The sequence below is a fragment of the Garra rufa genome, chromosome 22, assembly GCF_049309525.1.
Source record: "Garra rufa chromosome 22, GarRuf1.0, whole genome shotgun sequence".
Lineage (NCBI taxonomy): Eukaryota > Metazoa > Chordata > Actinopteri > Cypriniformes > Cyprinidae > Garra > Garra rufa.
The window spans coordinates 41,123,404-41,136,864 of NC_133382.1; the positions used below are offsets into that span (position 1 = coordinate 41,123,404).

At 32.6% G+C, this 13,461-nt stretch overlaps 1 protein-coding gene across 1 annotated transcript in view; it reads left to right on the plus strand.

Annotated features, from left to right (window-relative positions):
- Window positions 1-13,461, plus strand: part of LOC141297563 (calcium-activated potassium channel subunit alpha-1-like) — a 68,753-nt gene that overhangs the window by 39,809 nt on the left and 15,483 nt on the right. The window contains exons 17-22 of the mRNA XM_073827979.1: window positions 3,310-3,396; window positions 3,514-3,590; window positions 4,763-4,771; window positions 5,418-5,591; window positions 8,097-8,129; window positions 12,697-12,790. Coding sequence (XP_073684080.1) covers window positions 3,310-3,396; window positions 3,514-3,590; window positions 4,763-4,771; window positions 5,418-5,591; window positions 8,097-8,129; window positions 12,697-12,790 — 474 coding nt within the window. The remainder of the gene's footprint in view (window positions 1-3,309; window positions 3,397-3,513; window positions 3,591-4,762; window positions 4,772-5,417; window positions 5,592-8,096; window positions 8,130-12,696; window positions 12,791-13,461) is intronic.

Consider the following 13,461-nt stretch of genomic DNA (forward strand, 5'->3'; position numbering starts at 1 on the left):
AATAAAATTGGACTAAAACTAATAAGCATTTTAGTCCAAAAGACTAAGACTAAGACTAAATCTAAGATGGTTGTCAAAAACAACACTGTTCCAAACCTGTATGACTTTCTTCTGTGAAACACATATGTGACCCTGGACCACAAAACCAGTCATAAGGTTAAATTTGACAAAACTGAGATTTATACATCATATGAAAGCTCAGTAAATAAGCTTTCTATTGATGTATGGTTTGTTAGGATAGGACAATATTTGACTGAGATACATCTATTTGAAATCAGAAATCTGAGGATGCAAAAAAATCAAAAAGACTGAGAAAATCACCTTTAAAGTTGTCCAAATTAGGTTCTTAACAATGCATATTACAAATCAAAAATTACGTTTTGATATGTTTACAGTAGGAATTTTACAAAAAATCTTCATGGAACATGAACGTTACTTAATTTCTTAATGATTTTTGGCAAAAAAGAAAAATCTAAAATTTTGACCCATGCAATGTATTTTTGGCTATTGCTACAAATATATCCCAGCGACTTAAGACTGGTTTTGTGGTCCAGGGTCACATATAAGGTGAGACACTGAAGGTGAATAGGGTAAAAAAATTAACTAATAGTTATTGCCTTACTTACCCAGTTGATTGATTACATTGATAATTGCAAACATTTTTTGTATTACAAGTTTTCTAAATGTTAGGTTTAAAGGGATAGTTCACCCAAAAATGAAAATGTGATGTTTATCTGCTTACCCCCAGGGCATCCAAGATGTAGGTGACTTTGTTTCCTCAGCAGAACACAAACGAAGATTTTTAACGAAAACCGGTGCAGTCTGTCAGTCAAATAATGGAAGTGGATGGGCACCAGACCTTTAAAAGTAAACAAAAACATGCACAGACAAATCCAAATTGCACCCTGCGACTCGTTACGATACATTGATGTCCTAAGACATGAAACGATTGGTTTTTGTGAGATACTGAACAGTATTTATATCATTTTTTACCTTTGATACACAGCCACGTCCATCTCTCCTGAGCAGGAGTTTGGCATCCGGCTCGTTACATGTGAACACTCTCTGACGTAGTATACACAAACGCCGGAACCCGGAAGCCCTTACATAGTGCACAGAGATTGTGGGTATAGCGGCTATTCAAAATGGTAATTACTTGCGCTTATCCTGATTGTTCAAACCGATTTAAAGCTAAAAGATTATGTTTGCTTGCACAAACTCATCCGGGACTTTTCACCGATTTCCCCTTACGGCATTTGCGTATTCTACGGATGAAAAGCTCATGCTTAGGACAGATGGACGTGGATGTGTATCAAAGGTAAAAAATCATATAAATACTGTTCAGTTTTTCACAAAAAACGATTGTTTCGTGTCTTAGGACATCAGTGTATCGTAAGAGTCGCAGGGTGTAATTTGGATTTGTCTGTGCATGTTTTTGTTTACTTTTAAAGGTCTGGTGCCCATCCACTTCCATTATTTGGCTGACAGACTGCCTGGTTTTCGTTAAAAATCTTTGTTTGTGTTCTTCTGGGGAAACAAAGTAACCTACATCTTGGATGCCCTGGGGGTAAGCAGATAAACATCAAATGTTCATTTTGGGTGAACTATCCCTTTAAATCTGCAAATGAGCTATTATTTAATAAAATATGTGCTAATTTGCATACATTTCTAGTACAAAAATCTAAACACTGGAAGTCCGTTTCAAAATTTTATATTTTTGACATATTAGAGTCAAATGATATTACAGAGGGAATTTTTCATATTTTGTCCTTCCATTATTCAGAAAATACTTCAACTATATATTTTTTGCAATTTTTGGTGGAATAAAATGTTGTATAAAATCAAACAAATTATATATGAACAAACCATTCTGTAAAAGCCTTCAGGATATAGACAGGAATAAAAATGTAAAGTTTGGTGTGTGTAAGAGCTACTGAAGTGGAGATTAATGGCTCAGTGTAGGAGAAAAAACTCATTTTGAGAAAACGGCCTTTAAAAATATGGATTGTAATTGAAATCTTTTGACACAAATAGATAAAGTGCTATAAAATAATCACGTAACGGTGTCTTTCGGATGTTTTATTTCCACTAGTTTAAAAAAAACACTTTATGAAAGCCCAAAATCTCAAACTTGACATGTGCATGTTTTTGCCTGCAGTGTCTCCCCTTAAAGGAGAGTTATTTTCTATACAATGAAAGTGAAAGGATATGGACAATATCAAGCTCTACAAATGACAAAATAACACCACTAAAGCATCCTAAAGTATGACTTGTATCATTTGTCATTGTTCAATTTAATCATAAATGAGATTAAATTTTTCCTTTTACAAAGGCATTCTGTTAAACATTTCCTTTAATGTTTCATGGAAGAAAATAAGTTGTGTATCGAATGACATGAGTGTGGAAATGATCACATATAAGCCATTTTTGGGTGAACTATTCTATGCTTGCATGTCTGTTAACTAAGTAAACTAATACTGTGTTTGCATGCAGATGTTGTCCTGAAATGTTTAAAATAGCTTGTTTTAGCTCAGACATAATAAAAACCTACATCACAATGTACAGATACACTGCAAAAAATGCTCATCTTACTTAGATTTTTTGTCTTGTTTCCTGCCAAAATATAAAAAAATTGTTAAATCAAGATTTTCTAGACGAGTAAAAATTATTGTCTTATTTTCAGAAAAAAAAAAAAAACAAGTCAAAATTAAGTGTGTTTTCTGCCAGTGGGGTAAGAGAAATAATCTTGTTTTCTGTTTGAAATTTAGTTTTTACCTACACCATTGACAGATTATTTAGCTTGTTCTTAGCAAAAACTCACTTCATTTTGACTAGTTTTTTTTTTTTTTCTGAAAATAAGACAATAATTTGTACTCGTCTAGAAAATCTTGATTTATAAATTTTTTATTTACTTATCTAGAAAATCCTTCGTGATTTAAGAATTTTTTGATATTTTGGCTAGAAACAAGACAAAAATATCTAAGTAAGAAAAGCATTTTTTTTGCAGTGTATCCAAAGAGTAGATTTATTAAATTTAATTTTTAAAACTTCATTTGAGCAAATGCATGCCGTCATTAACGTTAAAATGCGACGTGATGCTTCTATTTGTATTCTGGGTGATTATATGAGTTTTTTGCACACTGTTTTGATTTGTATTTGAATGTTTGATGGCTTACACAGATTTTTGATTCATTTTTAAATGCGTTTTCACGTTGTGGCATGAGCTGTCCCATCTCTATATGCACAGAAATGATGATTTGGAGAGCAGTATTATCAAAAAAACACATACATGTTGTTTGTCTTTCACAGTACGCTGATAAACCCGGGCAACCATGTGAAGATGCAGGAGGGAACGCTGGGCTTCTTCATCGCCAGTGATGCCAAAGAGGTGAAGAGGTGAGGAGATCATAGAGTTTGTGTTTTGAGGTTTTCTTCATATCCAGCTATAGATTTACATCATATCAGCTCATATGTTGTGTGAATGGTTTGAATAAGATCACCTCTTTCCATTAGGGCACTTTTCTACTGTAAAGCTTGTCACGATGACATAACAGACCCAAAACGGATCAAGAAGTGTGGATGCAAACGGAGTAAGTTACCATGAGAATATTTATTAATAATTGACTTACATTTATTTTTTATTTTTTATTTTTTTATACTTATAAATAGATTTTATTAGGTGTATTTCATATCATTTTTATTTTACCTAATAAATAATAAATGCTTTTATTACTATAACATTTATTAAAATATTTAATTAGGTAGACTCTCTTGTGTACAACAGCGTTTTAGTGTCACGTAAAGATTACATTTGTAATATTTTAAGAATAAAGTCGAAATAATGAGAATAAAATCAAAATGTGACGAGAATAAAGTTGAAATATTTCGAAAATAGTCTAAATTACGAGAATAAAGTCAAAATGTTATGAGATTAAAGTTGATATATTTTGAAAATAAAGTCGAAATTGTGAGAATTAATTCAATTGAGAAATTCTCAAAATTATCGAAATATTTTGACTTTATTCTCATAGTATTTAGACCTTATTCTCAAAACATTTAGAATTTATTCTTATAATTTAGATTTTCTTATTGAAAAATTTCAACTTCATTTTCAAAAAATGACTTCTCAAAATATTTCAACTTTATTCTTGTAGTATTGCGACTTTATTTTCGAAACATTTTGACTTTATTCTTATAATTTCGACTTTCTCCGAAAATTTTGAATATTCTCAAAATATTTTGACTTTACTCTCATAGTATTTCGACTTAATTCTCGAAATATTTCGACTTTATTATTTCGAGAATAAAAATAAATATTTGTAACTTTATTATCGTAATTTCGTCTTTATTCTCAAAAAATGTTGACCTTTATTCTCCTAATTTTTTACTTTATTTTCAAAATATTACGAGTTTAATCTCAAAATCTTCTATTTTTTAAATATTTTTTAATGTGGCACTAAAACGCGTCGTAGTTGTGCGATCAGGAATCATCAACTGCATTTTTTGTGAGATTTTCACATTACGGTTTTCCCCACAGCTGGCGAATAATGATTTGGATATACAGTAAAATAGAAAGTTGTGATATTATCAATATCACTGCCTCGCCTGGCCACGTTAATGACCTCTTTGGCTTTTACCTCCACCTGCTACTTTTAAAATATATCAGAAAATATTTTCGTTTTCATTTAGTAATGACAGATTTCACATTTTCCCTTTTTCTCGCTGCCCTGGATCTGTGATCATTTCCCCCACTCTCTGATAGTGTTGTATTGTGAGTAATGACTGCCTTCATCTGTAAATGCAGATTTCTACTGTAGCCTGCTGCATGTGTGAATGTAAAACTACATCCTCCATCAACCCACTGTCCTCCACCGCATCATCAGCAGGAGACAGCTTGACTTTCACTGTTCTAACAGGCTCCTAACAGCACTTGGGCTTTTCTGAGAATTATTCTGTTTTGAGTTTAGCTATCGTCCCATATGTTTATTATTATTTTTCATTTTTTAAAGGTAAAATGATGTGTTTTGCATAATTTATGAGGTAAAACACTTTTGTATTTTATATACAATAGCAGGACACGTTACAGTGAGCTCCTGATATCTTTTCTCATTCACCTCCATGCATTTCCATGCTTTTCTTGCGTCTTTAAAATACAGTGTTCCCAAGATTATAAAAAATAATTAAAACCGCTTTGGAACCATTTGAACTGCTATATTGTTGTTGAAAAATATATCAGATTTTACTATATAGCACAATCATACATATCCTGATAACAAACATGTTTTTCCAAAGGTGTTCCCCAGGGCTCTGTATTAGGCCCGCTGTAGTTTCCGGATATCCAGCTTCTGTTAGTGAAATAATGCTTCCATCCATTAACATGCTTCTCCTCCTCTCCCCTCATCCCCCCATGACCCCAGCCAAGAAGTCCACCTACAAGAGAATGCATCTGGCATGTTGTGTAGCTTGCGGTGGGGCAGAACATGGCTGCTCGTGCATGTCAGACAGTGTGGCTAGTAACATGGAGGTTCTGCACCGTGGCTTCCCCTTCTCTCCCGTGTCTCTGTATGATAACACGACCACTTTACGCTCCTGTAAGTGAACGCCTACCCTTAGGGCGCCCGTGTAGTCATCTGTGCCCGCTACCTGTGTATGTAGTGGTGGCATCTGATGTGGTGAAGACTGCTGTAAGCTCATGGATGTATCTGTGTTGTAGACTTCTTCTTCTGCATGCTTTTATTTTACATTCAGCTATGTACAGTCGTCTTTATCTGAACAGTTTAAGCAGTTTGTGTTGTGTTTTACATTAGTAATCTAGATGTTTAATATGGTGATTGACATTACTAACACTTGTAGGAAAATAGCTATAGTGTATAGGAGAATTAGTATACAGTATGTCATTTGTATTAAGGGTTGAGAGTGTAGATATGCAAAAGCTTATACCAGCCTAAAGTTGTTAGCTGGTGTCCCAGCCTGGCCAAGCTGGTTAGTTTGGTATGGTTTAATGGTTTTAGGGGCACTTTGGGTCAACAGGTCAGGCTAGGAGACTAGTTACACTGCAAAAAAAGGCTTATCTTACTTAGCATTTTTGTCTTGTTTCTAGTAAAAATATCTAATATTAAGCTGCATTTACTAGATGAGCAAAATGACCGAAGATATTTAGTCTTGTTTTAAGCAAAATGCACTTAATTTAGCACTTGGCAAGCAAGGCAGCAAGTATCAGAGCAACTGAAGCAATGAGCAATTGAAGCAATTTTAAGATGATTTTAGACAAAATGGGTAAAAAAATCATAAAAACAACCACTAGTAATATGATTTAGTGGGTTATACCTTTTTACCAACAGGTGGTGCTGTTATCAAATCGATGTGGTTTGTTCAGTGTGAGGTGACAATGACACACAAAGTTTGATGTCAATATATCAAAGCTTTGTAGAGATAAATCCTCAGAGTCATTTTGGCATCATGGGTCAAGATTGTTGCATTGCTATACAAAAACGGTTCAGTCTATTGACATAAAATTCATAACTTTTTGTCAGCACAGTCTGAACATGATCTGACTCGATTTTGCTGAAAATTGGACGAACGGTCTAGGATGAGTTCGGAAGAAGTAGGTTTTCAACATAAATCAAAACGGTGGACAGGAAGTTTGGCCAACGATGGCAAAATTGATGTCTATGTTTTTGACATGAGCCAGGGAATATTTTAAGTCTAGTTTCATTACAATAGGCTAATGCAATCAAAATGTATTGTTTAATGAATGGTTTATTATTCTTGACCAATAGGCGGCGCTGTTACCAAATTGATGTGACGTTTCGTATATTGACACAAAATCCATAACTTTTTGCCAGCATGGTCTGAAGATGATCCGAGTCAAATTTGGTGAAAATCGGACCAATAGTCTAGGAGGAGTTCAAAAAAGAAGGTTTTCAACATTAATCAAAATGGCGGACAGGAAGTTCATCCAATTAAGGCATAATTGGTATCGATGTTCTCTGCATTATCCAAGGAATATAGCAAAACCAGATTCATGACAAAAGGCTAATTAAAAAAAAAAAAAAAAAAAAATGTAATTTCATTATAACTTTTGGCCAGAACTTTTTGAGCACTGTCAGGGGATGGTGCCGAAGACACATACAGAATTTCGTAACGATAGTCAATGCATTCATAAAATATAGCATTTTTTGACAAAATTAAAAATGGCCGATGCCCAAAATGGCTGACATGGGAAAATTTGGTTTGACTCGACATGATGCACCGAACCAGTTTTGTGAATGGCCAAACCATTGAGAAGTTATAAGCAAAAATAGCCATTTTTCATATCTCCTGACCACTAGGCGGCACTGTGCCGAAACACTGCAGGTAGCATCATGTCATGCTTGTTAAAACACACACCAAGTTTGGTCTCAATACGCCAAACCGTTGTGGAGTTATAGGCTCACGTCCATTTCTGCGTGCTTTTCGTAGAATTCGTTTGTGCGTTATTCGAGAACGGTTCGACTAATCAACTTGAATTCCATAACTTTTTGCCAGCATGGTCTGACGATGATCTGAGCCAATTTTGGTGAAAATCAGACAAACCGTCTAGGACGAGTTTGAAAAAGTAGGTTTTACGAACTATTAAAAATAGAAAAAAAAAACTAAACCTTACAATTTTTTTAAATTTTGGACTTAATCCGACTCGGCAAGAATTTTGATTCTGTGCCTTATGCTTCAGAAGTTATTAGCATAAACATGAGTGAAACTTTGGACAAGTGGTGGCGCTAGAGAGTTTGAGTTAGAGACTCCAATCTTGCTATGGTTAATGTTGGGACTGTCCTCTATCAGTGCGCCAAACCCACAAGCGGTTCTATGGGCTGCCATAGACTCAATGGCAGAAGAAACGGAAGAAGAAGGAACATCAACGTCATTTTGCTTATCTAGTAAATGCATCTTAATTTAAGAGAAACAAGACAAAAATAGTATGTAAGATAAGCCTTTTTTGCAGCTTTTGTGTTTACTGGGTGATTTATTTTCAATTTATTTCGCATTCTCACTGATTCATCATTTCATTGCTCCATGTGTCTCACTTTTAACCTCATTTTGTCTTTGCATTTTCTCAGCTAAAAGTAACTATAACGGATACATCAAATCAAGTAAGTCTTCTCCTCATTTTTACTCCTTTGTTTCTTAACCCTCAGCTGTTTCTTCATTCATTCATTCATTCATTCATTCATTCATTCATTCATTCATTCATTCATTCTCTTCATGTCCTGTTCATCCAAACCTCAGTGAAAAAGTATTTGGACATGTAATTGCATCAAATCAAAGCAAGTGTCATTCAAAATATTGAAAATAGGTTTTTGCCCATTGCTCATTAATAATAATACATGGCTGTTAAGTCAGTTCACACAGGTTGTAAGTGGCCAAATACTTTTTTTGCAGTTTGTGTGTCACTATGTATCAACACTAGATGGCGCTGCTGCACTGCAGTTCAGAAAATGTGGAGCTGTAACTTCAGAAACTGTTTTGTATTTCACTGCTTTGGCTTTCATTTGTTTTTATCGTTTTCTATGCATTTGTGAAGGTTTATTTGTCAGCTAATGGTGCTGTCTGCAATTTTAGTTTAGGAATATTATCCATATAATATCACTACAATCTGACAGAGATCACTCAAATAAGGATCCAGAGACATTGTCTCGGTGACTGTGGAGGATCAATAATAAATCAATATATAATAAAATATTCAAAAGTTAACAAAAGTCAATATTTAAAAAACAAACAAAAAAAAAACATACACTGTATTTAAATCAGAATTTCTTTCCACTGCTGCTCGAAAGTTGTTTTGATTTTTTTGTAAGAAGCCTTTTCTGCTCAAGTCAAAAATGTAATATGGCTAAATGTTTTTACAACATAAAATAATGGTTTTTATGTTAATATACTTTCAAACATATTTTATTCCTGTGATGCAAAGCTGGATTTTCATCAGCTGTTACTCCAGTCTTAAGTGTCACATGATCCTTCAGAAATCATTATAATATACTGATTTATTATTAGAGGTATCAATGTTGGAAACGGTTAAAATATGCCAAATATGTTTTTGGAACCTAATTCTTTTTTCAGGATTCTTGAATAACAAGTTAAAAAGAACAGCATTTATTCAAAATATAAATCTTTTCTAATAATGTAAATCTATGCTATTAATTTAACACATCCTTGGTGAATAAAAGTATTAATTTCTTTCAAAAAAAGAAAGACTGATTTTTACTGACCCCAAACTTTTGAACAGTAGTGTATATTGTTAGAAAACCTTTCTATTTTAATATTTTATTAATCAAAGAATCCTGAAAAAAGTATCACAGGTTAAAAAAAATGACACTGAAGACTCGAGTAATGATGCTGAAAATTTAGCTTTGCATCACAGGAATAAATTACATTTTAAAATATATTCACATAGAAAAAGTTAGTTTAAATTGAAATAATATTTCACAATATTACTTTTTTCTGTATTTTTTATCAAATATTGCAGTCTTTTAAAAACCATTAAAAATCGAAACTTTTCAAACTTTTGCGCTGAAGTGTATATATATGTTAAATAAAATATTATTAAATATTAAACATATTAAAACCCATTTTTTAAATATACAAATTATATTTTTTGTAAAAAACTATATAATTTCCATTATTAAAAATGATTATGCATCACATTTGTGACCCTGACCACAGCTATAAGCTATTTATTTTAATTGAGATTTATGCATCATAAATAGCTGAATAAATAAGCTTTACATTGATGTATGGTTGGCTGAGATACAGCTATTTGAATATCTGGATTCTGAGGGTGCAAAAAAATCTAAATATTAAGAAAATCACCATTAAAGTTGTCCAAATGAACTTCTTAGCAATGCATATTACTAATCAAAAATATCTACAGTAGAAAATTTACAAAATATCTTTATGGAACATGATCTTTACTTAATATCCTAATGATTTTTGGCATAAAAGAAAAATCTGTAATTTTGACCCATACAATGTATTGTTGGCTATTGCTACAAATATACCAATGCTACTGAAGACCTGGTCCAGGGTCACATTTAATATCTTTAATAATAGGTTTCAAAACAAGAAGGCAATATTATTCAAATATTTTCCATAAAAACACATTTAAACATAATTTTTTTTAAAAATAAACAATATTGTATCAGTCATGTTAAGGACAGTAAAAATGTCAAATTAAATGCATGTTATATCAATTTTCAGATTTGGCTGATTCTCTCCACTGCCTGATTCTGAATGTTTCTTGTCTGACAGTAAACAATGAGCTCAGTCCAACATTCCAGCCCCAGAATCCCAAACCCGCTCTAATGCCAGCTCAGGGCGCAGAGAGAGTGCCTTCTGCTGTCCCGGCCGTCCGTGTGTCAGTGCCTTTAGTAAATAATCGTAAAGGCAGTCTGCTGTCTCCGGCCGCCTTGTACCTGCACAGACTCAGTCTGGCCGGCTCTAGGGAGCTGTGTCAGAGCGGCAGCGCTGGCACAGGAGCATCTGATGCCAACCGTCTGCATCGGGCCTGTAGTCTGCCTGTTAAATACAGATACCATTCCAGCCACGGCTCCGCCTTCACCGTCGGCCCGCACACGCGCTGTAAGACTCGGCCTGCCGTTGTGGGAAATGCATGCAAACTAACAGAGTTCAGAAATACTAAACAAACTATCCTGAACAGCAATATGGAAAAAATGAAGGTGGTAAAAAATAGGGTCTTAGATTCTTTTGAACAGAGTAAACAGTTTTTAAAGGGGAAAAAAACTGAAAAAAGAGAAAAAAGTATTTTAAAGAATTTTTAGGAGAGAAAAAAGTTTTTTGATGAGGACGTTTTTTTAAGAGGGAAAAAGTAAAGTTGAGAAAGGAGAGAAGGTTTTTTGATGAGAGAAAAAAACTGAAAATAGAGAGAAAGTATTTTAAAAGAATTTTAAGGAAAGAAAAAAGTTCTTTGAAGAGAGGGAAAAAGGTTTTTTTCTTTTTTGATGAGAAAAGGTTTTTTGATGAGATAAAAAAAAACTGAAAAAAGAGAAAAAACTATTTTGAAAGAATTTTTAGGAAAGAAAAAAGTTTTTTGAAGAAAAAAAATTTGATGAGGAATTTTTTAAGAGAGGGAAAAGTTTATTCTTTTTTTGATGAGAAAAGGTTTTTTGATGAGAGAAAAGAAAGAGAGAAAACATTTTAAATACTTTTTAGGAGAGAAAAATAGTTTTTTGAAAAAAGAAAAAAATGAGAAAAAAGTTTTTTGAAAGGAGAAGTTTTTTAAGAGAGGGAAAAAAGGGGTTTTCGTTTTTGATGAGAAAAGGTTTTTTGATGAGAGAAAAAAAACTGAAAAAAGAGAGAAAAAGGTATTTAAAAAAAGTGTTTTGAAAAGAGAAAAAAAGTTTTTCAATTAAGGAAGTTTTTTAAGAGAGGAAAAAAAATATTTTAATTTTTTAATGAGAAAAAAAAACTGAAAAAAAAGGGAAAAAAATATTATTTTTAAAGATTTTTTTAGGAGAGTTAAAGTTTTTTGAAAAAAGAAAAAATAAATACAAGAAAAAAGTTTTTGAATAAAAAAATGACAGATGTATTTGGGACAGGAAAAAAAATCTGAGAAAGAGAAAAAAACTCAAAGGACTCAGGAAGGATGCGAGATATTTTTTTCCACCTTGATATTTATTTTTCTTTTTTTAATATTGCAGTTCAGGACTTTCGTAATCCTGCATTAATTAAAAAAAATACTAAATCAGTTTTTATAGTTGCAAAAAATGTATGCAGGATTTACTTTAAAACAGATTTCACTTAGAAATTGTAAATATTACAAATAATTACAAAGAAATGGCAAGTACTGTAATGTGTTGAATTAAACATGACGTTTTAAAAGTAAAACACCTGAAATAGACTCAAACTGTTTTAAAATTTTCCATTTTTTTTATTTACAATTTTATAAAAAAATATATTTTTTGATACTAAAAGCTTAAGTTAACATAAAAAACTAATGAATAATAAATAAATATTATAAATAATTACAAAGAAATGGCAAGTAATGTGTTGAATTAAACATGACGTTTTAAAAGTATAAAACAACTGAAATAGACTTTTTTCAAACTGTTTTAAAATTTTCCATTTTTTTTATTTACAATTTTATAAAAAAAAATTATATTGGAATTATAATAATAATAAATTAATTTATAAATGAATTATAAATAATTATTAAATAGAACTAATAATTGTTAAAATGTTAAAAAGGTATTTAAAATTTATTATAAAAATTGTGTTTCAAAAATCTAATCATTTTATAGTTTTCTGTTAAAAAATAAACCTAAAGTTAAGCTGTAAAAGTTTTTAAGAAAAAGGTCAGATTTAACGAGGTCTACAAATATTCTAATGTGTTTTAACTTTGCTTACAATTATTTATGAAAATAAAATATATAATGCATTACAATGTACATTATGCATTATACAGTACATAAAGGGTTCAAGTAAAGTTTAACAGAAATATTTATTGCGCTAGTCAGAATGAAAACACTTAGTCAAACTTTACCCAGAATTCCCACTCTTTCTCTGTGCCTGTGCTTCATCCCTTCTGTCTGTGTCTCACAGATGTGTGTTTGTGTGTTTTGGAGTGTTTTAATGATTTGTGACTGTTGTTTGGTAACATGTGTAGTTTGGTTGCGTCTCAAACTGTGTGTGGTGTTTCAGTAGTGGAGGAGGAGCAGCAGTCCACACTGTCGCCCAAGAAAAAACAGCGGAACGGAGGAATGAGAACGTCGCCCACGTGCTCGCCCAAAATCATCAGGTAAGAACAAAGCCATCTTTTCTGTGAGTAATGCATGAGAAAAGCCCTTCACATTTAGGATCTCTGTCCTCACTGGACCGGTCACACGGCCCACGGCTCCAGCCAATCAGAGGCCGCGGTTGGTCTTCGTCGCCTCAGGCTGTTGGTTTGTCAGTGCCGTCCGACAGGCCGCCCGCTTTTAACTCCCGCTACCTGGCTTTTATCTTGTCCACCAGAATTACACATCCATTTATTGATTTTGACTGATGAAAGAGCTGCTAGTGAATTAATAAAAGGCATTAATACACAATGATGGAATGAGAATAATATCTTCTGAATACTTTATCAAGACAGCATGCAGGAATAATTCATATTATATGGACAGAAGTTAATAACAAGTGGCATTTAGATTTTCTGTATGTGACCCTGGACCACAAAACCAGTCTTAAGTAGCATGGATATATTTGTAGCAATAGCCAAAAATACATTGCATGGGTCAAAATTGTTGTTGTTTTTTTATGCCACAAATCATTAGGATATTAAGATCATGTTCCATGAAGATATTTTGTAAATTTCCAAATAAATATATATCGAAACATAATTTTCGATTGGTAATATGCGTAGCTTGAACTTTATTTGGACAACTTTAAAGGAAATTTTCTCAATATTTCAAGATTTTTTTGCACCCTCAG